The sequence below is a fragment of the Sycon ciliatum genome, chromosome 6 (assembly GCF_964019385.1).
Source record: "Sycon ciliatum chromosome 6, ocSycCili1.1, whole genome shotgun sequence".
Classification (NCBI taxonomy): domain Eukaryota; kingdom Metazoa; phylum Porifera; class Calcarea; order Leucosolenida; family Sycettidae; genus Sycon; species Sycon ciliatum.
The window spans coordinates 8,253,830-8,281,761 of record NC_088648.1 but is presented as its reverse complement, the minus strand read 5'-3'; the positions used below and the strand labels follow the sequence as shown (position 1 = coordinate 8,281,761).

The window sequence follows — 27,932 nt, the reverse complement described above, 5'->3', positions numbered from 1 at the left end:
TTGCACTGCTCTACGGTGTAGGATCACTTCATGCTCCTTGGACAGCCACATGTACATGTGCATGTGTATTGGCTAATAAGATACCCAGTCCTGACCATTGTTTGGAAAGTACCGGTTTTTGAAGTTGGCCTCTTCCCAAGAAGGTAGTCTATATCGTGTTTCCTCGCCAGAAAAACACCGACTAAGTGGTCTTGCACACAATGGAAGCAAGTCATTCGGCCGTGGTGGTTTTCGCTGTTGTGCTGTTGTTAGCATCGATTGACCGGCATCATCAATGCGTGGCCCAGCGACAGGGTGAGGAAATGATCATTATTGTGTTGTTAAAATTCGGTTAGTGCGCGTAGGCATTGTACATTGAACTGTCAATGTATTTGCATGTGCAAATCGCTGTAATGTGCACGTTCTCTTCAAACCCCTTTGCGGCGCTAACCGTTTTCCACAAAGCGATTAGCCGTGATGATGCATAACGTGTGCCTATACGAGTGCTGATTTTTACTCATGAGCTTCTGGTCCAGCGCAGCCACTACCTCATTTTCTTCTGTACATGGATATCATTTTCCAAACTTTACCATTATCATAGCATACCTTCTGATCTCTATTCTAGCCAGAAATATCGCTTCGAAATTTGTAATCCGCTAGGGAGTTATTTTCCCAAAGATTATTATGACCCATTCTGACTGTAGAGTTCGGCATCCAAAATCAAATCAAATTTTGCGAAATCAAGAAGCGGGTTTTGTGCTCTGAACTCGCCCCCCCCCCCCCCCCACAAAAAAATACACACGCACCTCCCCCCTATACCCCCCCCCCCCACCTCCACCACCACCCCCTCCCTCCCCTCCCGTCTCTCCCAACACACCTGCCTGTTTGGCTCGCAGGTACTGTGGAAGTGGTGCAGAAGCACGTGAATTGCACAACTTTGAAACATGGTGCACACAATCTGTTCCACAGCTAACGTTACGTTCGCATGGCTGGCGATTTTAGAAAGCGCAGTGAGCGTTCACGTACAATGTAGCACTAGTATCCACTTTACCATGCTAGCTTCTCCAGCCAACTTGACACTAGACCGACTCACGGCTGTCATCCAGAGCATACCGGAAGGCCGGTGACTCGTGATTGAGAAAACCTGCCAGAAAGCATCGCTCCCTTCTCAGTACTAGTACACAGCGTAACAGGAACCCACCAGGTACCAGCTTGTGTAGAGTGAGTAAGTAAGTTGGTGCCTCATTCAGCCTGGATAGCACTGCATTTAAGCTAGCTGCAAGTGCACACCACGCAAGCCATCACCTAGTGGGACCTAGTCAAGAAGTGTCAAGTCGCAGGGAAACGCATTGACTCGAAAGTTGTTTGCAATACCCACCATCTTTCATCTGTATGGCCATAGGCAAGAAAACCCTAACTTGCATTGTGGAAATTTTCGGTGTCTGATGATCGATCGCTGTGGGCGGCCAGTGGGGGTGAAACTCCAGTTCGAACTACATTCGCATGTATATAGCTTGATCATGGATTCATGGAAGGTTTCGTTTGATAAAATTCGGAGCCTTTAGCGTATCGTTCACGAGAATTTCACAATGAAGACCGACATTTTGCTCAGGTTCTGAATTCGTCATTAATTTTGACTTCCTCTAATTCTTCTCTTCCTTCACTCCTATTCTCTTTGTACTATTTTAGTCTTTATTGGCGGGTCTAAACAAATGTGGACTCACTATTAGACACCCCTACTCATCATTCCACCAACCTCTATACCTCTATAGTCTATACTGTGTATTGGTGCAGCTGCAATGTACTGAACGTCTAAAGGGGAAGATCTGAGTCATCTGACCTATTCTATTTGTATACAAGTTATGACGTCATGATGATGTAACCGAATTCAGTGAACATGTCTAGTTGCTGTGAGCCGAATGGCAACTAAAAATTGGCAAGCCTCCTATCGACCTGGGAAGTTAACAATCAAAAGTTTTTTTTTCCTTTGCACCAAAGCTTGGTCATTTTCCCAGGTCGATAGGAGGCTCGCCATTCGGCTCACAGCAACTAGACATGTTCACTGAATTCGGTTACATCATCATGCCGTCATAACTTGTATACAAATATAATAGATCAGATCTGGGACGTGAGTCACGTGACAGAGGTTAAGTTTGTATGGGAGGCCCCTGAGAAATGAGAGGATAAGGAAACAGCAGTGCTTTAGCTTTTCAATGTCAACATTTTGAAGTCGGGTGTTTTCAAACTGTGGAATAGGAAATATGTCACCTTATCGGTACACCATCTGGAAAATGTTTGGCAGGAAAATATGTGGTTGCAGCGAAGTAAGAAAGAATTATAATTATAATCTTCGTTTTTCACTGGCATTGCATTGCGATCAGTTTGACCAATGACTGGGAGCTCCGCTGCCGAGACCTTACAAGTTGGAAACAGCTACCTGTCCAGAGATTGAGTAACGTAACTCGTTAGCAGACATAGAACAATCCAGTCGCAGCACTAAAAGGTGGAAAAAAACTAAAAGGTGACGTCTGCAAGTTGCTACACTAACGGCCCACTAGAATAGCGCGGCAGTGAAAGTGTATAGTGATTTAATAGCCCACTCCTTTTCTGATGACCCTCGGGTATTTATTTTCCTGTCCAACACTCTTTGGAGTTGTACATTGTGCTGTTGAGGAAACGAACTACAGAATCAAAACAAACCAACAAACAAAAAATAGTGAAGATACTTAAAAAAAATGATGAAGTGAAGGTGTGCAATGATAGTGAACATTCACAATGATTAGTGGGAGTATAATTATAGTGAATTAGCAATGCAGTGAAAATGCGTAATGACTAGTTGAAACTGCAAGACATTATGAAGCGATGTAGTGAAAGTGTGCAACGATGTAGTGATGTAGCGAACGTGCGGTGTGATGATTTGTAGGAATGTAGTGATGGTATGATGTTGCGATGTGAAGTGGTAAGTAGAGGTATAGCAGTTACGCCTGTAGCAGGCAATACCGAATAATACGATTTATCGCCTTCTTAGTATTTGACCCCACTAATTTCCCTGATACCTAAGCGGTCAAATATATCGCGTATTTGACTGCTTATACACGATATATTTGACTCCTTAGAATTTCTTGGACTTAGAAATTTTCTCTCCAACTTAGAAAAAGAAATTTTTGAAGAAAGCAGAAATACACAAGATGGGATTCGAACCCACAACCATGTGAATCTCAGTCACTCTTCCTTACCACCCAGCCACTGTGCTACCGATGCTGAACCTAATTTAAACATTGACCTTGATCCTGCACTGCCGTACAATGCGGTATAGGCTATAGTATAATACTAGAATTACAAGGATATGTCGTATATGGAGAGAAACTATTGCGTGGAGAACACGATAAATAGATTATAGACCTCATAGTTGGTCTATACAGGATATATAGACCTCGTAAAAGACCTCGGGGGACCTCGGTCTTTTACTCGGTCTATATATCCTGTATAGACCTCCTAACCGGTCTATAATCTATACATACAGTGTACATAATTATTATTACAGGGTGCGACAGAGCTCTCGGCCATTGAAGAAGTGTACATATACTTCTATACTCTAGTATCAGTGTTCTTGTGCGTCTTGAAGTAATATTTGAAGCAGTCTGCAGCTTTGTAAAGGTACACATCGGACAGGTGGGTGTATTTAGCTCATTTGGGTTGCTTTCCCTTAGTTCTTTTCAGTGCATTGCTGTCCATGTCGGGGCTGAGACAGTGAGTTCGGCTCACTTCCGTGGCATTGCTCGCGAAAATGTCCTTGTTCCACCTTCATCTGCTGGTCTTGTGGGCAGTTCGCTCTCGCCTCAGTCAGGTCCAGTGTTTGCCTAGCTCCATTCAACCAGTATGATTGTAGTGTAAAATACCAGAGGCAGCTAAGGCATTAGTCGATACTGGACGACTCAGGGAAGACTGCCCGTACCATTATTATTTATACCAGATTAGGTCGGGGCTGACCCTGTCACATTGGTTTACCTACGGACGGGAGGAGCAACACCTACTCCTCTGTGGGAGCTTGAGGAAGGAGTCACTCATCATTGCCAGGTATGGCTGAGTATTGTCGTGACTGCAGTTCTGTGGAATGCATCTTTCATCTAAAACGCATTCGTAATGATGCAGACAGGAGAGAAAAAATTAATAGTAATGAGCCACGGTGTATGCAATTCCTTCCATCAAATACAATGATGTGAAGAAGAGGTTGATGCGACTTCGCCGATACTTGGGGAATTGTGTGTTGCTCCCCACATGGGAGCTCGCACTTTTCCTGCTGACTTGAATTCTCAGTTGACTGAATCACGACTGCCATCCAGAGCGCACGATAAGGCCATCGAACCGTCCACTCGGCAAACCTGCAAGAAAGCTCATGAGTTAGTCAAGTGAGAATTCAAGTCGGCAGGAAAAGCGCGAGCTCCCGTGTAGGGCGCAACACACAATCCCCCAAATACAATGACGCACAGCTTGCACAATGCGCTCCATTCTGATTTTCATTCACGTTCTAGCGAAACATAGGTGAGCCTCCATACACGGTATGTCGAGAATCAGAAAGCGGCTGTACATGCGTCGCTGAGTATTACGTACATAGTGCACACACGTAAAGCACACATGGATTACGTAGGACTAAACATCCCTAATAAGCAGTCAGGACCGTGAACCTTCCAAGTTGGAAGGCTGTTGGTTTACGTACTGGAGATGTGTTAGAGCTAGGTCCCAGGGCGCTGAATGTCTCAGTAGCCTGTCAGTTTTGTGCCCTGTTATCGTACTTTATCACTGCTTATTATCTTGTGACAGTCGTGGATACTTGCTGCATAACTCTTTCCCATGGATATTTACTCCGAAAAACTTGTCAGCACCTTCTAGGTTCAGCCTGGTCCCATAGCTCAGTCGATGGGAGAAGTGCTCATGACAAGCAAGGTCCCGGGTTCAAGTCCTGGAGGGTCTGGCATTTTTTTCTCTTTTCAGGCAGTTCACTTCCCCTGACTGTTTACCTTCAAATTGAGGTTGGCCTTGCAATTATGCATAGTGCCATTTTCTTCGGAATTCACTTCAAGTGGCTGTAGCAGAGTTTAGTGCTGCGATGCTTTGGAAAGATTGCTAAAGCTGAGCATAGAATCCATCAACACTTGCTTCTTTTCTCACTTGTGAATACATGTGCTCTCGTATGCATGTACATGTGCGCGTGTGTGTGTACGTGTGTATGTGTGTATGTGTGTATGTCTGCATGTGTTCTGTGTGTACGTATGTATATGTATATATGTATGTGTATGACCTGAATCCTAACACCACCAAAGAGGCAAGTGCCGCCATTGCACCTAACTGTAACTCGTCGGACTTAATTGGCTCTGCTGTAGTACAGGCATCCAACAGATAGCGCCTTGGCAAATTGGCTCTGCTGTAGTACAGGCATCCAACAGCTGGCAACCCCCCCCCCCTCACTGCAAATTGGCTCTGCTGTAGTACAGGCATCCAACAGCTAGCGCCTTGGCAAATTGCACTGCCCCACTATGCTATAGTCATCTAGCACTCAGCTTCACACACTTCTCAGCCGGCAAGTTGGCCCATTGATTACGTATCAGGGGTCCCGCTAAGCCTTACACTTGCTTCCGCCTGCATCCACCTTAAATTCCCATTATGCTTTGACCAGTCTGCATTGAATATTGTTTGCCTGATGATTGCACACAGTGCATGAAACTCGGAGTAGCGAAATATTACGAGTGATCCATTGTTTGTTGACATATGTATGTGTATGTATACACTAGTCAGAACAACAGATGGCTTGATCAGTCACAACTTAAAGTTTCATGCCATCTCAGGCACTCATCAGGTGATATGAACATCAAGAAAAATAACCCACTATTTAAAGCCCAGGCGGGACACGGATAACAGAAAGCGCTAGGGGCGCTATCAACTAATATCCGATTCAGTCATCATCATCTTTGCACCGCGGAACTCACTAGCTGGGCCAGCTCGGTTTTATCACCTTTATCACCTTAGTACCGCGATCCTTACTGGCTATGACACTGAATGGGATATGAGTTGATAGCGCCCCTAGCGCTTTCTGTTATCCTCGTCCCGCCATACTGGGCTTTAAATAGTGGGTTATTTTTCTTGATGTTCATAACCTGATGAGTGCCTGAGATGGCATGAAACTTTAAGTTGTGACTGATCAAGCCATCTGTTGTTCTGACTAGTGTGTCACGGCTCTACCTTCCCGGTATCGAGCTCTCTTGGATTTCTGCTGGAATTCACAACAGTATGTGTATGTATATGAATGTATGTGTGTATGTATATGTGCACGCCCTTGTGCACGTGCATGTGAATATGCGTGCGTATATGTGTGAGTTTTCTCATAGGTGACCTTCGCCTTGTGGATGGCGGCTCTCATTTCAGAGGACGTCTTGAAATATTCGGACGTGGCAGTTGGGGAACTGTGTGTGATGATCACTGGGATCATGCGGACGAGAAGGTAGCATGCAGACAACTGGGCCTTCTACCTCGTCAGCCATCATCTTATAGACTTCAACGGTACGTTCCTATGGTGATGCAGTTACCGTATTATCTCCATTAAATTAGAGACTGGGCTTGTACTAGAGACTGGGCTTGTACTAGAGACTAGGCTTATGATTGTTAAACCATCTGTTACATGTACATTGGTCATCATTTTATCATTACACCAGTAGCAGTAGCACAAAGCTTCCCACCAGGTATCAGGAATGCAGTTTTGTACTCCCTGGTACGCTGAATTTGTTATTTTTACCTCAGAGTTCGCAGACTTGTGCCACCACATGTGGGTATGTGACACTTTGTGATGTCAAACATGCATGGGCATGATCCATACAGTTCTCCATTATAAGCCCTGCGCTTATATTAGAGACTGCGCTTGTATATCTTCGAAGCCCTCTTGGAGTGCGCTTATAATAGAGACTGGGCTTCTACAAGAGACTGTGCTTGTAATACGGTATGCATCATGTACTTCGAAGTACCCACGGAGACGAGTAACGTTAGCAACAGCTTCTGGAGCAATACTCAATATACTTGGCACTGAGCATTTGACACATGCGTGGAAGACGAGAACCACTCTGATTTTTTTACAATTTAGAGTTTCACGCCTATTCGTGGAAACCATCATGCACATATCCTGTGTGTAAAGATGATGGGTCTACTTGAACTCTCAAACTCCAATGCAGTGTTTTTCTTACAATAGATAACATCATCATTCCACACTCTATGGTAATGTTGAGTATGAATTAGGACAACTGACAACGGGAACAGGTAGGTTGGTGGAACGACATTTATTAGAGACGGGATGACTAAGACCAGACGAACGAAACGACTACATGGTGATTATTAAAGACAGCTTATTGAAGAGAGAAGCAACGCAATATAAAGGGCCTGGGTAGCTATGGCAATTATGGGCGCGCAAATAGCTACCCAGGCCAACAGAACAAAAGGAGACAACAGGTGAGTACGCGAGTGCATGCAGGCCAGCTAGAAAAGGTACGGGAGGGGGTACCTAACAATAAGCTTTAACACCTATTCTATGACTGCTTGCCAGTATTTTGGCTATCAGGCATCATCAGGCATTTTTTGGGGGGATGGCGAACGAATACAACCAATACAGCCAGGTCAATGTTGAGCACAGAATTGGCAAAGCAAAAGAACTGGTGAACTGGTCACAACATTATCAGCAACAGCATCAAGTTCCACATTGTGAGAATGCCATAAATTCACGGTTCACGTAGAGACTCAGTTACAGCATCCTTAGGAATACCACCACCCTCAAGGATCAACGGCTTAAAGTGCAGATACAGCAACTAAAGAGGAGGAGGTGAGTAGATCAGAGCAATAACCAAAGTAGCCAAGGCCTCAAATCCTACTTCCTGCATCCAATTGAGCAGCCTAAGAGTGAAAGAGTGAGGTGGTGATGGGGGTAAACATGTACGTGAGTAGTACGTGTCGAGCGGGTTTTGTGGTAGGGTCATCCCCAGCCCGAAAAATGGGGTACTATTGATAGTACCCCATTTTGGGGTAAAAAACCGGGCGCCCAATTTTTACGTAAACAAATGATTTTTCGGGTGTTGGAGGTGGTGAAGGGGTATGACATCATGACAATAGTACCCCATTTTTTCGGGCTTTGGATGATTCTACCACAAAACCGGCTCGACACATACTACTTACGTGATAAGTGCATATGGGAAAAATGTTCAGCGTCAGGTGTTGAGGTATGATTGGTAGTTGAAAAAAATTAGTATGGATGCATCAATGCACTCAGATGGAGAGCCACGGTTTAATTTATACAAAAGAGAAAGACCAAGGAACTACAAGTTACGCTATACTGTCCACTAACACCACCAGTTACTAAACAATCAGCTCATGCGATAACATTGCACGACACTGACCGACGGTACTGACGTTCATGAGCTGATTGTTTATTAACTGGTGGTGTTAGTGGACAGTATAGCGTAACTTGTAGTTCCTTGGTCTTTCTCTTTTGTATAAATGGATGTATCAAGTCATGATTCAGGGAAACGCTATCAATAGGTGACTTACACAAAGATCCAATGCGCAAGTGATGGAGGTCAACTGTCAGGTAATTCAGTACACCCACGGTCACCCAGGCAACACTCAGTACACCCACGGTCACCCAGGTTACACTCAGTACACCCACGGTCACCCAGGCAACACTCAGTACACCCACGGTCACCCAGGCTACACTCAGTACACCCACAGTCACCCAGGCTACACTCAGTACACCCACGGTCACCCAGGCAACACTCAGTACACCCACGGTCACCCAGGCAACACTCAGTACACCCACGGTCACCCAGGCTACACTCAGTACACCCACAGTCACCATGGCTACACTCAGTACACCCACGGTCACCATGGCTACACTCAGTACACCCACGGTCACCATGGCTACACTCAGTACATCCACGGTCACCATGGCTACACTCAGTACACCCACGGTCACCCAGGCTACACTCAGTACACCCACGGTCACCATGGCTACACTGCGTATCGGTAACCATACACTGTTCTGTTGTTTGTTTTTTGTTTGTTTTTGTCATCATGACTGAACATTACACGGCATTTACATGTACCCCAGCAGCTCATGCTTTTGCAGTTGTTTTGCTTGACGTCACCGTGACAAGTATGGCAAGAACATGATGACTCCAGATCACACAGTACTTTATGGTGGGAAAACGCTATAGGTCCGAAAGGACCTATAGCGTTTTCTAACCAAGCAGGATGGAAATTGGCTAATCTCAATCTGTTAAAGGCGAAGTAAACCATAATATTAAAAAACATAAATTGCTCGAGTGAATATCGGTAGTTGGTTGCTGTTCCTCCTCTTTTGGTTCCTAGGTGAACCCCCGATGTTTCATAATGTTTCTACTAGGTCCTCCGCAGCCAGATACGACAATAAGCTCCCCTTGTCAAAAGTGGGAGTACATGTAGTTGTAAAAATGAAAAATCAACTGCAGGCCAGGCGTCCAAACCAATCCAAAAACATGACAACACTACTCTCTTTCTTTCGTTGGTTGGAGGGAAAGATGCAAAAGGGAAAAGTCTGAAAAAAAATTGACTGTCACTGCCAGGACTCGAACCATTACTCTTTTTGTTCGGTGATAATGATAACTCAGAAGCTGCGACGGTGGACAACATGCACTTTGCATGATGGCAATAATTCCGATGTGCACAAAATGAGTGAACAATAGCTGCAACGCTTTATGCATGGCATGAAAAAGCCCAAATATTAGAGAAGAAAAAACGACCGACCGACCGACCATGAGTGACTTATATGAAGCAGTGAATTAATTCTGGCTGGCCTAATGGAACACTGAAAAGTTTGCTTATCCTAAAAAGGAGGTGACAAGGAAGTAAATTGGGATTCCCCTGTTTCATGTGATTATTGTGGTGCACAGGTTTGGCACAGCCAGTGGTGCGATACACTTGGATGATGTTCGATGCGCTGGAAGTGAAAACAGGTTGCTTGATTGCCAGAGCCTACAACTCTATAATCACGATTGTAACCATGGTGAAGATGTAGGTGTAACCTGCCAGGGTAAGTAAGACACAGCCATGGCTATTCGGGAGTACACACAAAGCAGTTGTGTATAGTCACGTGACCATACAAGATAGCACTGTGAATTTTTTGCAGGCATATCAGTAATCCCCTCAAATCAACTATTTCACTTTTAAAAGTAGTTATAGATTTTTCGGATGGAGAGCCAAGGATAAATTTATAGTAAAGAAAAGGACCAGTAAACTATAAGTTACGCTATAATGTCCACTAACAGTGGACATTATAGCGTAACTTGTTTCTTGGTCCTTTCTCTTTACGATAGATTTAAAATTTAACCTAACGAGACCAAACAATGGTTGCAGATAACAGCACAAACAGTTCACCAGCCACAATCCATGATATCAAATACATGATTGTGGTGTTACTTATGACAAATCTTGTTTTGGTCCATAGGCGAGGGTGTGGAAACTCAACTAACTCACATACCGTATATTCTCTATTATAAGCACAGGTCTCCATTACTAGCACGGTCTCCATTACTAGCACACTGTGAGCACCTTTCGAAACATTATAAGCTCAGTCTCTATTATTAGCACGGTCTTGGTAGAAATCAATGCTGCATGCATGATATCCAGCGTGTATTTCGTCTTGCTCTGTATGGATGTATTGGTTGAAAAAATATAAGCACAGTCTCCAATATAAGCGCGGTCTCCAATATAAGTAGAGGGGTGTTGAAAAAATATAAGCACGGCACTTATAATAGAGAATATACGGCCATGTATATATGTGACCAACAAAATCATATCAGACGTCTGTCGTCACATCTGAAGATTGGTAACTTCACTAGCCAAATACTTCACGAAACTCGAAAATTGCAAATTCAGCCGCCAGTAGGTGACAAGAAGGCTTCTGGGGTGTTACATAGAGGAGAACTGAGCTATATTCCATGCAGCAGATCACATCCTTCTTCAAATCAATGGCAGGTTTCCTGGTCTAGGAGAGGTTATAATTTGTTGTTGCCAAATTCAATTGGTCTGTCAATTCATAGTAGACTGTAGTTATCTTTATACACCAAAACAAGACTTTTCAAAAGTAATACTGCTTGCTGTCGTGGAGTATGGCTGGTGAACTGTTCGTGTTGTTATCTGAAAGCATTGTTTGGTCTCGTCGGGTCAAATGAAAAAATATTACAACTGTGAAAATGATGGACCGATTGTGTGTGTGTGTGTGTGTGTGTATGTGTGTGTGTGTTTGTGTGTGTATGTGTGTGTGTGTGTGTGTGTGTGTGTGTGTGTGTGTGTTTGTGTGTGTGTGTGTGTGTGTTTGTGTGTGTGTGTGTGTGTGTGTGTGTTTGTGTGTGTGTGTGTGTGTGTGTGTGTGTGTTTGTGTGTGTGTGTGTGTGTGTGTGTGTGTGTGTGTGTATGTGTATGTGTGTGTGTGTTTGTGTGTGTATGTGTGTGTGTGTGTGTGTGTGTGTGTTTGTGTGTGTGTGTGTGTGTGTGTGTTTGTGTGTGTGTGTGTGTGTGTGTGTTTGTGTGTGTGTGTGTGTGTGTGTTTGTGTGTGTGTGTGTGTGTGTGTGTGTGTGTGTGTGTGTGTGTGTGTGTGTGTGTGTGTGTGTGTGTGTGTGTGTGTGTGCGTGTGCGTGTGCGTATGCAGGGTGCATATGCGGGTGCGGGTGCGCATGCATGTGCGCGTGTAGCAGCCTGACTCCTATTACGTCACTTCATACATACAAGCATGCGCAAGAAAAGAAATCATTATCTTTGGCCTCAACTTCTTTGTTGCCCGGTTGGCCAAAGTAGCCGTCGTCTAGGACCAGACGTAAAACCCAAAAAGGTCCTGCTGGCTGATACCACATTAGTGTAGTGCGTCCACAGTCAAACCCACGTGATCAGGTCCTGCTGGCTGATACCACATTAGTGTAGTGCGTCCACAGTCAAACCCACGTGATCAGGTCCTGCTGGCTGATACCACTTTAGTGTAGTGCGTCCACAGTCAAACCCACGTGATCAGGTCCTGCTGGCTGATACCACTTTAGTGTAGTGCGTCCACAGTCAAACCCACGTGATCAGGTCCTGCTGGCTGATACCACTTTAGTGTAGTGCGTCCACAGTCAAACCCACGTGATCAGGTCCTGCTGGCTGATACCACTTTAGTGTAGTGCGTCCACAGTCAAACCCACGTGATCAGGTCCTGCTGGCTGATACTACATTAGTGTAGTGCGTCCACAGTCAAACCCACGTGATCAGGTCCTGCTGGCTGATACCACATTACTATCCTTCTTTTGAATCTAACAGAACAAGCCACTTTTTTCTAAGAAAGGCTTGGGATCGGTGCTAGGGTGGTCGTAAAATTTGGGCGCCGCTCAAATAGACATGTGCTAGGCCCTCACCATGGACGATCGACTGTGTAATAATAGTACGCATGTAATGGTTTGCATGCCCTTCCCACGGAGAAGGGAATGCAGGCATCCATGGAAGGCGCCTACAAGTCTCTCCGCAGCCGAGACTGGCACTCAGCCACAGATGCCCTCTGAACCCTCCCTGAACACCCTCTCCGCTTGCACAATGGCAGTCCCCTTTTTACTCTATAACATGTATCATCATCCATTTTTCACCCTCTATACCCTCCCCCCTCCCCCCCTGTGCTTACTCCTCCCCACTTTTTGGTGCACTGAAGTGTCGCTGAAGCCGCGACATCAGGTTGGCGGAGATACTCCAGTTTCCCCACCACAGTTGCGTCTGCAACCACCTCTATCTTGCAATAATCTGTTCTCGAGGTTCGTGGTTTCTCGTAAAAAAAAAACGAGAGAACTTGGAAGCTCAGGGCCCTACACTATGCTTTTTTGCCTAGCTCATCATGCATGTTATTAGAACTCATGGAAATGTGTTTTCCATTGATTGGCTATAGTGTTTTACGTCGACCATGACGGCTACAATGCCCGACCATACCACAACGAACTGATCGGCAACAATCATTGTAATGCAAAAAGTTTCCATCTGTTCGAATAACATGCAAGATGAGCTAGGCAAAATGCTATGATAGTTTCTCCCCCACACTAGCTCGTGTTAAGCCTTGGGTTTTTTCATCTTTCTGACCTGTACAGCTCTATCTTCTTCTTTTTTTCTTTTTTTTGGTGCGTGTTTTGGCCGTGACGCTGAGACCTCAGGTCGGCAGAGTCATCAATGCCCCACCATCACTGCTGCGTCTTGGTACAGCGCCTGCTCATTAGTTGTCAGTGTTTCCTAGTCTCTGTACCATTGTCTTTCCTTATTCTTTTCGAGCTGGTTATGTGAACATAGTAAAAATCGTAGGGCCCTGAGCGAAAGAAATAAACTTTCTCTTTGCATTCGAGGTTATTACGACACCGTCTGCCACCTTGATGACCTAGGCAAAAAAGCATAGCGATGTTATAAATTTTTCATTCCTCCTATTTTCTTCAAGACATAACCTAGGATTCGAACCCTCGCTATCGCCCTACATGCATTCCCCCGATACACTTCGCATACATGTACATACTCATTCTTCCAAGTTGCTTCAAGTTATCATCTTGCATTTGAAAGCCCTATTTGAATATTGTGGCCAGCTGTTTTTGATGGCACGGTACGGGACAGGGACGGGATAGCGCCAGGCATGCCGATGGCACAAACACACAAACACACACGGAATCATAGCGGTGTAGACCCTGGCTAGCGCCAGACGTTACTGGAGTAACATCTGTTGCATAGCTATGGGAATAAAATAAAAATGATCACAATCCGCTGGAAGAGAAGTTGAAAGAGGCACCCTCGGTGTGAGTAGAAATGTTGAGGTATGACTGCAATGGAGTTGTTGAACATTAATGACTTTTTTAAATGCCTTGAAAATTAGATTTTTCTTTGTATTTTTCTCTATCACCTCTTTTGCTGGTGACTTTCAGCGGCTCATGGCTGTGAGTCATTACAGGCTGATATGCCAGTGATTGTGGAGCCTCCTTGTTGTTGTTGTTGTTGTGTTTATTTTAATTCGCAAACCAAACGGGCAGATCTGCCCAATGAAAAGGTGGCGAATGCAGATAGAAAGCAGCCTTCATGGACGGGTACACAATATACCTCCACATACAGCTGTGCGTCTGGGTATCTCCTGCATGGTGATAGAGAACGACATTGCAGATTGTTGTGTTCGTCACAGCAGTGCAATGCAACATATGTCTCCTGGTTCTGGAGTGGTCGGAAACCAGCATGCTTGGGTTGGTTGGCATTTTTCTGCTTTAGTCCATACTTTCATTGGCTTTGTCTCTTTGATCTACATATTTCGATATTTGCAACAGGACTAAAATCGATGGAGTTACGACAGTTTTACGGTACGTACACAATATCAGTCGTTAATGACTGATGCACCGCTAAGGGTTAAGCATAATTAATGACACAAGGTTATAATATAAAACAGAGAGGTTCCAGGCTGTCCAAGAAAGTGCTCAATACCGAGAGGCAGGGCTAATTCAAACAATACAAGGACAGATAAAGTGTTTTAACTCCGAGTTTCACGCACTAAGCGATCATCAGAAAACAGTAATGAGAAATCTGGATCAGTATTGGTTAATATACTCACAAAGCAAAGTATGACCGTTATAAGTATTTATAGCGTGCATCTCACCTACTCCACTGTGTTGCTCTAGAACACTGTAAGTCATAATATTACTATTCATATTACATTAACTGGAAGGTTAGCTAATGTATACTACATTAGTGTAGTGTGTCCACAGTCAAACCCACGTGATCAGGTCATGTTACTGTAGTATCCCTGCCCGACCAATACGGAAGCAGTACGGAACTAATACGGAGCTTGCCTGATGTATATTTAGTGTATCTCCGTATGTAAGCGTACGTCGTCTGCTGCATAAAAGCGGCTGCGCATTTCTGTTTTGAGAAAGAGAAGATTAGATTAGATTGGATAGCAATGAAAGCTAACTCGAAGAATAAGGATTCAGCCTCTAGGTGAGCACCGGAGAGAAAGTCAGTTATTTTGCCGCTTCTTCTATCACGAACGATTATATCTCAGGTGTGTACCTGAAAGTAGAATAAAAGTAATTATTGTATTACATTACCACCACCCCACCCCCCCCCCCCCCCTCCCTACCTCAATCCCACCCCTGCCTCCCGGTGCGTCAGCCCAGTGTTGACTCCGAGACCCATTGTCGGATGAGCTGCCCAGGCCTCACCACCAGTGCCGTTTCTGTGCTGCCTTCTCTATACATACGTATGTACACTGTATATGTGCACTGTGTATGTGCACTGTGTATGTGCACTGTGTATGTGACCGTTCACATGTCTGAAGGGTTGTGGTTTTCAATAAAAAAATAGATAAATAAAAAATATGCTCGCTGATTGACTCATTACTATCCTCCTTATTGATCCAACATGAGCAAGCCACTTTTTTTCTCAATAATGCTTGGGATCGGTGCTATTGGTCGCAAAAAGTTGGGCGCCGCTCAAATAGACATGCGCTAGGCCCTCACCATGGATGATGGACTGTGTAATAGAAATACGCATGCAATGGTTTGCATGAGCGCCATCCGCTGGGAGAGAGGTTGCAAGAGGCACCTTCGGTGTGAGTAGAAATCTTCTGGTATGACTGCATTGGAATTGTTGAACATGAATGACTTTTGGTTTTTATACCTTAAAAAGAAAAAGCAGTTTGTTCTTTGTATTTTTCTCTATCACCTCCTTTGGCTGGTGACTTTCAGCTCCTGGCTGTGAGGCGTTGCAGGCTGATTTGCCAATGATAGTTAGAAACGCTACCTGGAATGGTGCACAATATACCTCCACATACAGCTGTGCACCTGGGTATCTCCTGCATGGGGATAGAGAACGACATTGCAGATCATCGTGTTCGTCAGAGCGGTGCAATGCAACAGATGTCGCTTGGTTCTGGAGTGGTCGGGAAGCAGTGTGCTTGCGTGAGTTGGTATTTTTCTGCTTTAGTAAAGCCTCCACTGGCCTTGTGTATTATTTGAACACAGGTAACAATGCTGGGGTGAATTTGGAGTGCACATCTCACCTACTCCACTGTATTCCCTGGAACAAGGTGCACTGTGTATTCCACTGCTTCATTGTATACAGCCTTTTTCAATATCTGATGTCTATCTGATGTCAGTCAGGTTTTCAGCTCTCTTCTCCTTTCATCCACCTATTTTGAAAGGGCTTGCAGTCCACTTCAAAGTGATGTTTTACTTATAACTATTCATCTCCCATTTAGAATCTAGCCATGTGGTTAGGCGAGAAGGCAGAAATGCATGTGTATAATTATGGTGAGGTAAAATAGATACAAACAAACACTAAAAGTGGTGTAGAGGTGCGTGCTGTCGGATACCAGCCGATATCTAGATAGGACCTTTCAACATGTGGACACACGGAAACACTAAAAAGTAAACGTTTTCTCATCTGACCTGACAAACAAGCACGTTGCTTGTTGTGTTCTGTGTGCACAACTGATACGTATTCAGCGCGACAATGCAGTGTTCTGTGTCCACCACGGTATGGAAGGATGGCATTCTCCAACAGGCAAGAAGGACGTTTTGAGTTCAACAGCACCGTGGAGTTCACATGCCGTCCTGGCTACATGCTGCAGGGCAGTGTGACCCGTACTTGTCAGCCGGATGGGACTTGGAGTGGCAGTATGGCGACTTGTCAAGGTAGGAGGAGTGTGTAGGCAAGCAGGGTTTGGGAAGCTTAGCCTCTAGGTCAACAACAAAGGCCGGTGAAGGTGACATTGTGGATCCCTATCTCTCTCTCTCTTTCTCTAGAAATGAACTGCACCAATGTATCTTTTCCGCATCATGGCTGGTCAATCTCAAGGTACAACGGTAACACACAGGTCAGTGGTTGCATTGATGGCTACTACAGTGAGCCACAGACCCAGGTGAGAGTGTGTGCGGAGGACAAGAACTGGACTGGGAACACTCTAATGTGTACGGGTGAGAGAAACTGTCGCTGTCTAATGTACCTTCGCCTTGAGGTTCATTCCCAGTTGATTTATGATAGATGTAGGAGTAGATGAAGCCCTGACCATTCTACTGAGGTGTGTTCATGTCTTCTAGCTGTGAAATGAACTGACAACACTTTACCTGCGCCACCCACACTGTATGTATAGTAGGGCTATTTCAACATGGCTTTCAGCACCGATTGCAGAACCCAGCTGTGCTGAGCGGGCACTTGTCAGGGTTCTAACCATATGGAGTAGGGAGGGGGGGGGGGAGAGTCAGCACACCTACCCTGATGCCCCCCTACTTTGATGGCCCACCCTACACTGATGCCCCTTCCCCCCCCCCCCCCCACCCTGATGCCTCTTCCCCACCCTCTACTCTGATGGCTCCTGGAGTGTGTTGGAATTGGTCCACGGTTATCCGTACCATTATATTTTCCTAAAACGGAGCTACATCACAGGACTACCAGCGCTGACAAAAACCAGTCATCATACACCACAGTGATTTTAAGGACTTCACGAGAAGACATTGGATGTTTGACATGTTTGTCATGTTTGTCATCTCCTCCTGATTGTGTTGATCTTGCAGAGCTGATGTGTGAGACATTGCCCTCTCGTAGTCCACTGCGCACAACATACACGAACCAGACCAGGCGTCATTCCATTGCCACTCACGTATGCCCGCTCGGCTTCGACATGGTGGGTGGAGGCACATCTCGCCAGGAGTGTCGCGTGAACTGCACATACGACGTGGTCGATGGCCGTCTCATGCCAATGTGCCGACAGAGGCATGTATTCTGGACGGGCACTACGCCAACATGTCAAGGTAAGCGCACTAGTCTTGAGTAGAATGCTCTGCCTGCAGGACCCTTATGATTACTGGCACTGACAGGGAGCCCTTCCAAGGATGACTAGATGCACTGTGCACATATCCTTTTACCAACCTGATGAGAAACCAAGACAGAATTTGAAAAAGCATCAGTGAAGAGGCCATTTGGAAGATGTAGAGCGGATCCCGTGAATAATATATAATTATGTACGGTGTTTTAACGAGACGGCCGTAAATGCCTGGCATCCTTTCCATTTCCTCATTCTCCCGATGATATTCATCGATGGTGAAACGCTGTATAGTTAACTGAAAGACAGCTGAATGCCACCAATGCTAGTAGGATCCACATTTAGAGGTGTGCTCGTCAATATTGAGTGAATCTGATACAGTACATCTAAGCTTTTCCTCCATGGAAGACGCAGGATGAAGAGCGATCTCCAGAGAAAACTAACCTGAAAAGAATTTCAACAAAACCATAATTCTGTCAAATTACTGAAAAGGTCTGGAAAACAAGAGTTGGAAATTTGTGAAGACTTTTCTGGAGTCCATGTTTATGCCAACACAAGTAGGCACTCCCAATGAGAAGATTAGATTGGTTGAGCTGGTGCTGGTGCCTCGAGGTGGCCAATGAGCACGTGCCCAATGACAGTGGAGAACAGGCAGATATTCTAATCTACAAGGTTAGCACTTGCGTCGACACTCAGCGCATTAGTTTCTGGACTGACCAGCTCATTGCTGAAGCCGAGAGGGGTTATGTACTAAGTCCTGGGGAAGCACAATATCAGTGCGTGCTTCACTTGCCATTTGTGTCTATCCAGTTGCTACATCTTTCCTACAGATGCACATTGTTTCTTGTGCTCTCCTTGCCTGTGTTGCTATAGCTGGACCTTGCTCTAATGTCTTCCCACCGCGTCATGGTTCATTAATTTCTTACGAACTGGGCAACGTCACCTACAACACAACAGAAATCGGGTTTCGCGGAGTTCGTGGAATGAAGGTTACGTTCGGCTGCGACCCCACGTACAAGCTGTCGAGCGAAGGAATGCGCACAAGAACATGCGATGTCCCCTGGTCTGGTGTCGCGCCTCTCTGTGTGGGTGAGTGGTGCAGATCAACTTTGTGCCACCTGTTAAATGCTACTACTGATAGGGCGCTTTCGATTACACGCATTTCGGTCAATTCTAGAATTAGTTATTGTTGATGCACAGTTCGATTACACAAAAAGTGACAAATTCCGTCGTTTATAGAATTGATTTTATCCAATTCCGTCAAATCTGGCAATTCTGAAGAGAGGGCGGAATTTCTCTAATTCCGGCGCCAGAATTGCACAGTCGGTGTGTTACCGGTCTGGTCATGACTCAAGCGCGCGAAGAGCCTCCCTGGCCGGCGTGTGCGCGATGCTGGGTCCACGTGCGCGCGAGGATGTACGTGATCTCTTTTTTACGATTCATCAATTTTGTTTGTGACATGACATGAATAAAATGCGTTGTGAATTCCAGTCGTTCGTTTACAAGGCCGGAATCCGCTCATTATGGTCATTCCAAATTAGGTCATTCCAAATTTTAAAAAACAGTCCCAGCATTGTGAAAACGTGTAATCGAAAGCGCCCATAGAGTGAGGATCAAAGACTAGCTGACTCTCTGCATCTCTACCTGCACATCTTGGTCATGTTTCAGTACCCTCTGACGCATCTCACTCGAGCAGGGTTGTACAATGTTATTCGCCATAGCCTCAACTTCGTTGCACTGTCACAGTCAGAGACAGTCCACACTCCTCTCGAAAGAATGCTCACTGCACCAGAGGGCAGTGCGCTATACACATACATGAAGTACAAATGAAATACATCTTTCTCCTATGCTTATAACTCAATATGGTGCACCTGCCATTCGAAGATGTCAGACCTTCTGCGCCAACCGCCAGTTTGCACCAGGTTCGGCAAGGGTTGCCTCGCATTCCGGGGCGCCCAGCTGTGGAACACCTTACCCAGCAATATACGTGCCATCTCCACGCTCCGCCAGTTCCGCGCCAGCATGATCCCGCACACCCTTAGTAGAGGCGACGGTTTCAAATAGGACATAGGTTGCAAACCAGAACGGTCTCAATATTCACTTACTCTCTTGGTATTCTGATTAGAAAACGTATGTCACAGTGAGACTACGATGTGTTTTACTCAGCACCAAAATTTCATGGCTCTGCGATGACCAGAAGCACCATACCAAGCATTTGAGTTTTTGACGTGTTGCTTCCCACTGCGACTTGAGTTTACGACTTTCGAAAAATCAACTTCTTGTCGCAAGTAAACAGCGGCTTGCCTCTTGCCAATAAAGCACCGCATACCGATCAAAACTAATGGAAGCACACATAAGGCTTATTGTTACTCTGTACTGGCGGTCGTGGAGCGAAAGCAATTACCTAATTTCAGACCCGGAGTGAATTTGACGTGCACTCTAAAACATGTCCGGTTTGGAGTCACCTCTGATTTGAAGCAAAAATTTGGGCAACTTGGAGGCAATGGGTCAACACAAAGGAGTGGCTCAGTTCGATTGACTTTGGCCTCAGAGTAAACTTCAACATGCCAGTTGCCTTCCACAAACATATTTCAAGTGAACAATCAACGCTGATGATCGATCTGGGTCTATACAAATTTGGCTGTCAAGCCATTCCGGTATCGAACCGTCGCCTCTACCTAGAGTACCAAACGTGCTGTTTGATGATCAGCTGGCTTAGTTTCTCTCCACCTCTATCATTATTACATCCCTCTCCAATTTCATTAATTGCTGCTTTCTATCTGCATTCGCGACCTTTTCATTGGACAGATCTGCCCGTTTGGTTTGCGAATTAAAATAAACACAACAACAACAACCACAACAACACCTGAGCATGGCAAGCCCCACCAGCACCATCTCACCCTATGCTAGCCCCATGTGACTGCCAATGAGTTACAGATCTAAAAATAATATAAAAAGAGAAGATGGGAGGTTGTAATGATGTCACTGATACAGTTTGAGTAGCGCACAACGGTCGCTCTTCAGAAAGCATGACAATGATGACAGTTTGTTACGTGCACGAACCCCGAAGTTACAGCTAAAAAAGGCTCCCTTTTCCAAAAATTATTTTCACATTGCCGTGGGTTAAGTTGTCCCGTTAAGGCTCTAGATACGAAATGCGACGAGCATCAAATCACGGTTTTAGGATCCCAGCTAGCTTGCCATCTCTCATTCAGCATGGCATATGGTTGTGCAGACCGACTTGGTGTGTGCTGTGTGCTGCTTGTTCCCCTGCAGATGTCTGTACTGGTGTGGTGTGCACAGAGGATAGGAAGTGTCAGCCCCACCCCAGCCTGCGTAACAGCCACCAGTGCGTGTGCAAGGAGGAGAGGGACTGTCCTGTGCGCCATGCACCCGTCTGTGCCAGCAATGCACGCTCCTACAGGCATGCGTGCCATGCATTGGTGGATGCATGCAGGACGGCTGTCAACATCTCCATTGTGGGACAAGGCTACTGTACATCAGGTATGACCATTGTTATGTAGAGTGGCTTCATAGCCATCACGTGACCCGGCATACGAGACAGCCATAGGGTGGGAAGGAGGTAAAGAGTACAGGAAAGAGGTTTTTCTCACCTCTTTTATTTTATTTTTTTAGATTGGTCTTCGCAATAACACCACCCTCTTTCCTAGGCAGTCCCACAATTGAACATGGCCATTCACACAGTACAAACTCTCACTAGTCACTGGTCACTGGTCACTGGTCACAAAACATGTTGCTATTAGGCCGACTAAGTCTTTCGCTGGTCATTGCGTTTCTGGTGGGAACCAAACATTAATTTTGGAGACTCTGGACTGACATTCGCACCAAAACCCGATGCCATTGAGAGTTACAGTCGTCCCTCTCTAATCCGGCACTTGTTTATCCGGAACCCTTGCCAACCGGCGCACTTTCTGACGAAACCGATTTTTTTCGTTCAATTCCTACATCTTAATCCGGCACTTGAATTCCGCCTCCGGCAATGACTTTTTGAAACGAATCGCTCAAACTGCACGTAGTTTGATTTCCTAATCCGGCAGTCGTAAAGGTGCACTCCTTGCCAGGCCAGGCTAGGCCAGTCTGGTCAGTGCCGCGCGTGCGGGGCCACTTCAGAGTTCAGTTCAGTTGACAACTGTACTCGACCTGGCGCGGGAGAGTTCAGTTCGGTTGGTTGTTAGGACTTTTCCGAACCCTAACTCAATTTATACAAAGAGAAAGACCAAGGAACTACAAGTTACGCTATACTGTCCGCTAACACCACCAGTTACTAAACAATCAGCTCATGCGATAACATTGCACGATACTGACCGACGGTACTGACGTTCTACAACTAACTATAACGTTCGTTCGACCTGCATGATGTCGACTGCTTGCGTGGCCTTCTCAAGAGGGTCAATGTTGTCCAGGAGACAACGGCAAAGCAGTCAACCATACTTTCTTATTTTAGCAAGGAGTAGTGTCCTGCCATTTTTCAGGTGTGTGTGTCTGCGTGTGTGTGCAAGAGTACATGTGAACATGTTCTCTGTTTTACTTTATCACTTTATCACTGTGTATATTCCTGGAGAACAGTTGAGAATATATAGCCGTGCACCAAATACTTGGGTTGACACGGAAAAACCCTGCGTTTTGACGTATGATACATGCATGCAATTGGGTAGGGCCGGGTCAGAGGGCAGGATTTCTTAATCCAGCACCCTCGTTAATCCAGCAGAAAACGCCGTAGCAAAAGGTGCCGGATTAGAGAGGGACGACTGTACCACCATGGACGATTACGAACCAAAGGATAGCGGCGTGTTTTCTCTGGTCCCTGTGTAATTGTCTCAGTGAAATGCAGCATGGATAGTGCACTGAACAGGACCGTTGGCCAATGTAAAGCCTCGCCTCAAGCCATCTATAATCATTCTTCATCTACCTGTCAGCCGGTGCAGGATGGAACATGCTTGCGAGGTGGTAACGTCTTCAGCGCCATGCAAGACTGCATAGATACCTGCATGGAGCGTGAGTTCACCTGGGATTTAATGCCTCTTGTTGTTCCTAGCAGTGCATGAGTGTATCGTGAACCTTCTAAGTGAGCTTTGCCACTCTTGCGCCAGCTAGAATCGAATGGAAAGCTTGCACAAAGAGTACGCTTGTTCTTCATACACATTGCACCAATTCCTGCACAAATTTAATGGAATTTCCTTCCTTCGCTGAATGTGATTCTGAAACAAAGCTTGAACAGCGACCACAACAACAACGGTAACGGCAACGGCAGCCCTATCCACAATGCCATTGACAATGACTGCAACAACGATGACAGTACAGCAACCGCAACTTTAGCAGAAACTGCAACAGTACAAGAAGCAGCAGCAAACCGAGTGCTTGCCTAGGATATACCCATGTGTGCATGCATCAAATAAAAAGAACAACAACAACAACATCAGCTTGTGCATGCACACATACTTATGTAACGGGTGATTATGCTGTTACATGTATATGCATGCACAGAGGATCCATGTGAGCAGAGCCTAGACCCTGGCAACTGCACTGCCTACCACGACCGTTACTATTACCACAAGAATGGCGGCACATCGGGATGCTATGCTTTCCGCTATGGTGGTTGTTATGGCAACCTAAACAACTTTCCGACACGCGAGGCGTGTGAGGGATGCACTCGTAAGTGAAATAGAACAAACAAGGCATGCGATTCACACAAACACTTACTTTGGCTCTCCATTTACCGTATTCTTCCAGTGCAAATAACTTCTGCATGTCTATATGAGCTATTCTGCAGTTGCATGCGTGTGTGCTCCTCGTTGGCTTCGCTCGTTCCTCTTTTCTTTTTTTTCATTTGGCTTATGCGAAGGCTGGCCAAGCTTGCTTGGTGATGTCAATGCGAACAAGCATAATAATAACAATAATAATGTCTATGTGAGAGGCACCTGGTTTTCTTGAAATTTGGGGCAAAGAGTTTGAGAGAGTTTAATGACAGTATTGGGCTTCCGCAACTCAAAATGTTGCCAGAATTGAAGTGTTGGTTTCAGTCACGTTTTAGTTTCTGCTAGGTTTCTGTGATTTCATTCGATCTTGTCCAGACCGTAGAGGGTTTCAGATGCATCTCTATTGGACAACGTGTATGATGCGTGCTGCGGTTGTGAGAGTTGTGCATGTGTCGTTTGTGAGAGGGTACACATTTGATCTTGGACATTAGTATAGAGCATGGTAGAAGTAGTATATAGCATAGAGCATGGTAGAAGCAAGAGTAAATAAGCCCCCAGGAGTGTGCAATGAATTCTGCATGTGAGGTCTCCGTCAGCGAAACCGTACATCCCAGTACCTTCCTCACCGTGTACAGCGTAGCCCAGATTGCACTCACTGGTCCCGATACTAGTATACATTGCCATGCTTACACTGAGCACTCGCGTAGGTTGAGTGGATTTCTGTCAAGGATCGCCGTCTTGATCACAGCACAACTCCCGAAGAATGAGCTGAGAACACACAATTATGTGAGCACTGCAACACAATGTGATGTGAATGTTCGCGGGCGGCTGACCCCCATAGCAAACGGCATCCACAGTTGCACGCTCTTGCGAGCATAATAATTACGTGCTCTTGCAATGTGAGGCCTGGCGGAACCCGTCCGGCTGGTCAGGCCTTAGCTGGACCAACTGCTTGGCCCCTGACCGACGGGTGTGATAATTGCTGAGTAGGTAATGTGAATACCCTGCATTACAATATACTCAAACACAAACTGTATGAAAGGCTAGGGTATGCCCGGACCAATCAAAACACCCATCCGCCGGTCATATGCATACTCTTGCTTCAAAAATGTTTTGTTTTTCATGGCTGAGCATAGCGAAAGTGCAAAAAATGTATTTTTCACTCACAAATATTTTCGTGCGTTTGCTCTTGTTCTGCGCAACTCCGTTGAATCTGCTATCGTGGTCTTTGTTTTTCCTCGTGATAGTTGCAGTTGCCCGAGTGTGATTGCTCCGGTAGACCACTACCCCATGTACTGAACAGTTGATTTGTGAGGGAAAACATGCATTTTCTGGCCCATGAATTTGAAATGAAACTCGGCCATTTAGTCCGATATTACCCAAAATAGAACAGCTTGCAAACATGTTATTTTTTTTGCCCAAAACAGGTCGATGTCCTGCATTGTGCGGCCCAGACAATGGTCGCTTGCATGGCCGGCGTCGCTTTGTCGGAAGCATTGCTCGGTTCAGTTGTGCCCAGGGCTACAGGCTTACAGGCGACAGAGAGCGTGTGTGTAACTCTTCACTCAGGTGGACTGGAACACATCCTACATGTGAGTGACCTCATGTCCGTGCATGCAGGTGTTGTTTTACACTTCAGTGTTGCTATTGCTGCTTTCCCAGCAAAGGGGACTCGTCACTGACGCGAGGAGGTGTGGGCATTTAAAGTGCACAATTGTGTGTATGTGTGTGTGTGTGTGTGTGTGTGTGTGTGCGCGAGTGTGTGTGAATGCTCGCATGTTTGCCAAGAAACTCTGTGTGCTCACGGACAAAACAGAATGCCTCCTGTTCATACCTTATTTGTGCTGTGTTGTAGGTAAGCTGGACTGTGTGCCAAGGCTGTGTGAAGTGACCAGTAAGTCTGCCCCTAGATCCTTGAGCTCATCAAGCAATGCAAATATTTAATCTCTCTCTATTTCTGTCTCTGTCCGTCTATCTCTCTCTCCCCTCTCCTTCCCTCCCTCTCTCTCTCTCCCTCGCTCTCTCTCTCTCTCTCTCTCTCTCTCTCTCTCTCTCGCTCTCTCTCTCGCTCTCTCTCTCTCTCTCTCGCACATTCACTCACGCCATTACTGGTAATCATCTAGTGTGTCATCACCGTTGTCTTCTCCCGTCGTTTGAACTTACTCGTTCCCCAACGCCATTATCCTCTCCATCCTATCTCGCATCAGCATGTTGAACCCCAATACGTTGCAACGCCGGGGAGGGGAATTGGGGGGGGGGGGGGGGGGGTATGCACTCGTGTCACATGATTCCGGAGACCTATTACAGTAATATTGTTAATGGATCGTACTGTCAACGCTGACACTCATCGTGTACTGTATTTCCTCCCTCATCTTCAGCTGCATACACCTGTCCAGCGAACAACAACACCAGCATCGCTACATCATGCGGCCGTTACAGACTCGTAGACTTCGGTGAGTGTAGCCACATTCAGTGCAGAGTGATTGTCCAGACCGTGACTATGCTAATCGAGCACCGCTGTCTTCATATCTCCTGGAACAACACGGATGCTACTCACTGCTGTTGGTAAAGTTACTAAAGTATGGACACGGATGGAACAGAACATGCACAACACCATAAACTACAGTAAAAGGGGAAGTTCACCCTAAAATCAAAACTTCAAAACCTGTAGCGAACGATGCACTGATTCCAATGGTAAAAGTCCCACTTTGATTGGAGCAACCGTTCCGGAGTTATAGCATCTTCTTAACCACCTTGAGGGGAGCTCACTGTTACTGGAAACAAAGATAAAAGAATCATTTGCAAAAGTTATAGTAAAGAAAAGGACCAAGGGACTACAAGTTACTCTATAATGTCCACTAACACCACCAGTTACTTGACAATCAGCTCATGCGATAACATTGGAAGAAAAAAAATTATAAAATGAACTACTCAATCTGTGGACAGAACTGTTTCATCCTTTGTGGACACATCAGCACAGCATAGAGAAATGAGGCTGAACCTAATAGCAATGAAAAAAATATATAAAAATTTCCAAGACCAGATTTAAACCAGGTCCGAACGTACCTTGCCATAGTGTTCAAACTGACAAGTCAGTGAGCTCTGCATGACGCAAACAGCAAAGGCACTGCCCCACATGAGAGTGCTCAACTACTACAAGAGCAGGAGCGAATAAAATTAACTATAAATTAATCCTTGGCTCTGCATCCGAGTCTATCCTCTTTTTCAAGATTGACAACCTTTGCCTATCATTTCTGTTGATCTTTCCCACTTTTTGGCAATGCACTGTAGCTTTCTGGGCATACATCAATGCTTCAATGTCCGTGTGCGAGGACTCGATGTTCGTCATCAAGCTTCAAGTCTTTGGGGAGTTCTTTCGCAGTCAGAACTGTTCCTTCCTGACAAATTCTCTTGACAGTGTCAAAGTGCATGTGAACTTCAAGAACGGCTGTCCTTGTCCCTTCCCTATGCAATCATCTCGCTATATTGTCACTGGAACATGTGCCCCGAATACCAATCAACTGTTTCTAACCCAGCGTAGCGCTCTCGTTGCTACATCCGATGACAAGAGGAGTGACGAGAACTTCAGCCTTGCCCAGTACCATTGCAGTAGTCAGTAGTCTTGACTAGTAGGTGTGCTTCCCTGGAGCATGAGGTGATCATGTGGATACGGACGGTGCATGTGATTTGCTTCTTGTACTCTTGGTGGATGATCATTCATTACGTGTGCCCTTTGCTTTCTGCCAAGCTTGCTCTTGTTACAACTTCTGACACACCATATCTACACAATCATGTTTGCCTGTTAGTCATGAACTGACTTTCACTGTGCTGGCGGTAAACACAACTCTGCTTTTGTTTTCGGATTGTGGAGGCGCTGTTGCCGCTTTCCCATCACAGCCCAGTACTTGCATTTTTTTCTTCTCCGTTTGCAGAGCATTTTCAGGTACTGTTTTCACACGTCGGTGATCGTGTATTTGTGCTCAGCAAAATAAGCACCAAGCTGCTGTGCTTGCAGCATCCCCTTTCACGCCCAACTTCTTCGTTCTGATAAATGCAAGTAGCCGGCAAGCCTTATTCACTCAATCACGGTTTCTTTGGTCACTGATGAATTTGATATGCTCCTGTGCTGCACTGGTGTTTTCACATTGTTCAATTCTCGCAGCACATTTGGCCTGCCCTGAATTTCTTTTCAATTTTGGCACTTTACACATGCACGTACCATATGCATGGCATTTCAATTTTTTCAAGTCTTATTCTGCGTGATATGTTCATACACAGTGGCACTCAGGTTTATTGAATGGTTTCACCTCCTCTTCTGCAATCTTTCCCACAGAAAAAAAAACACATCACAAGCCAAGCCAGGTACCGACTTTGC

The 27,932-nt window shown here is 45.6% G+C and overlaps 1 protein-coding gene across 1 annotated transcript; it reads left to right on the top strand.

Moving 5' to 3' along the window:
• On the top strand, window positions 1-27,914 carry LOC135819277 (sushi, von Willebrand factor type A, EGF and pentraxin domain-containing protein 1-like). Its single transcript, XM_065332454.1, has 16 exons — window positions 1-294; window positions 6,363-6,534; window positions 9,939-10,078; window positions 14,350-14,382; window positions 15,766-15,978; window positions 16,525-16,713; window positions 16,825-16,995; window positions 17,593-17,829; window positions 18,714-18,929; window positions 21,117-21,344; window positions 22,683-22,856; window positions 23,346-23,513; window positions 24,985-25,149; window positions 25,413-25,451; window positions 25,936-26,010; window positions 26,849-27,914. Exons 1-16 carry the CDS (start codon window positions 201-203, stop codon window positions 27,175-27,177), a joined length of 2,643 nt encoding a protein of 880 aa, XP_065188526.1. The 5' UTR covers window positions 1-200; the 3' UTR covers window positions 27,178-27,914.
• The last annotated feature ends 18 nt before the right edge of the window (window positions 27,915-27,932 follow it).

Excerpts from the sequence above, each read along its gene's own strand:
- LOC135819277 (XM_065332454.1), top strand. The coding sequence starts at position 201 with ATGGAAGCAAGTCATTCGGCCGTGGTGGTTTTCGCTGTTGTGCTGTTG. Across the intron at positions 16,996-17,592 it reads GAACACTCTAATGTGTACGG|AGCTGATGTGTGAGACATTG; the intron begins GTGAGAGAAACT and ends TTGATCTTGCAG. Across the intron at positions 17,830-18,713 it reads CACTACGCCAACATGTCAAG|CTGGACCTTGCTCTAATGTC; the intron begins GTAAGCGCACTA and ends GTGTTGCTATAG.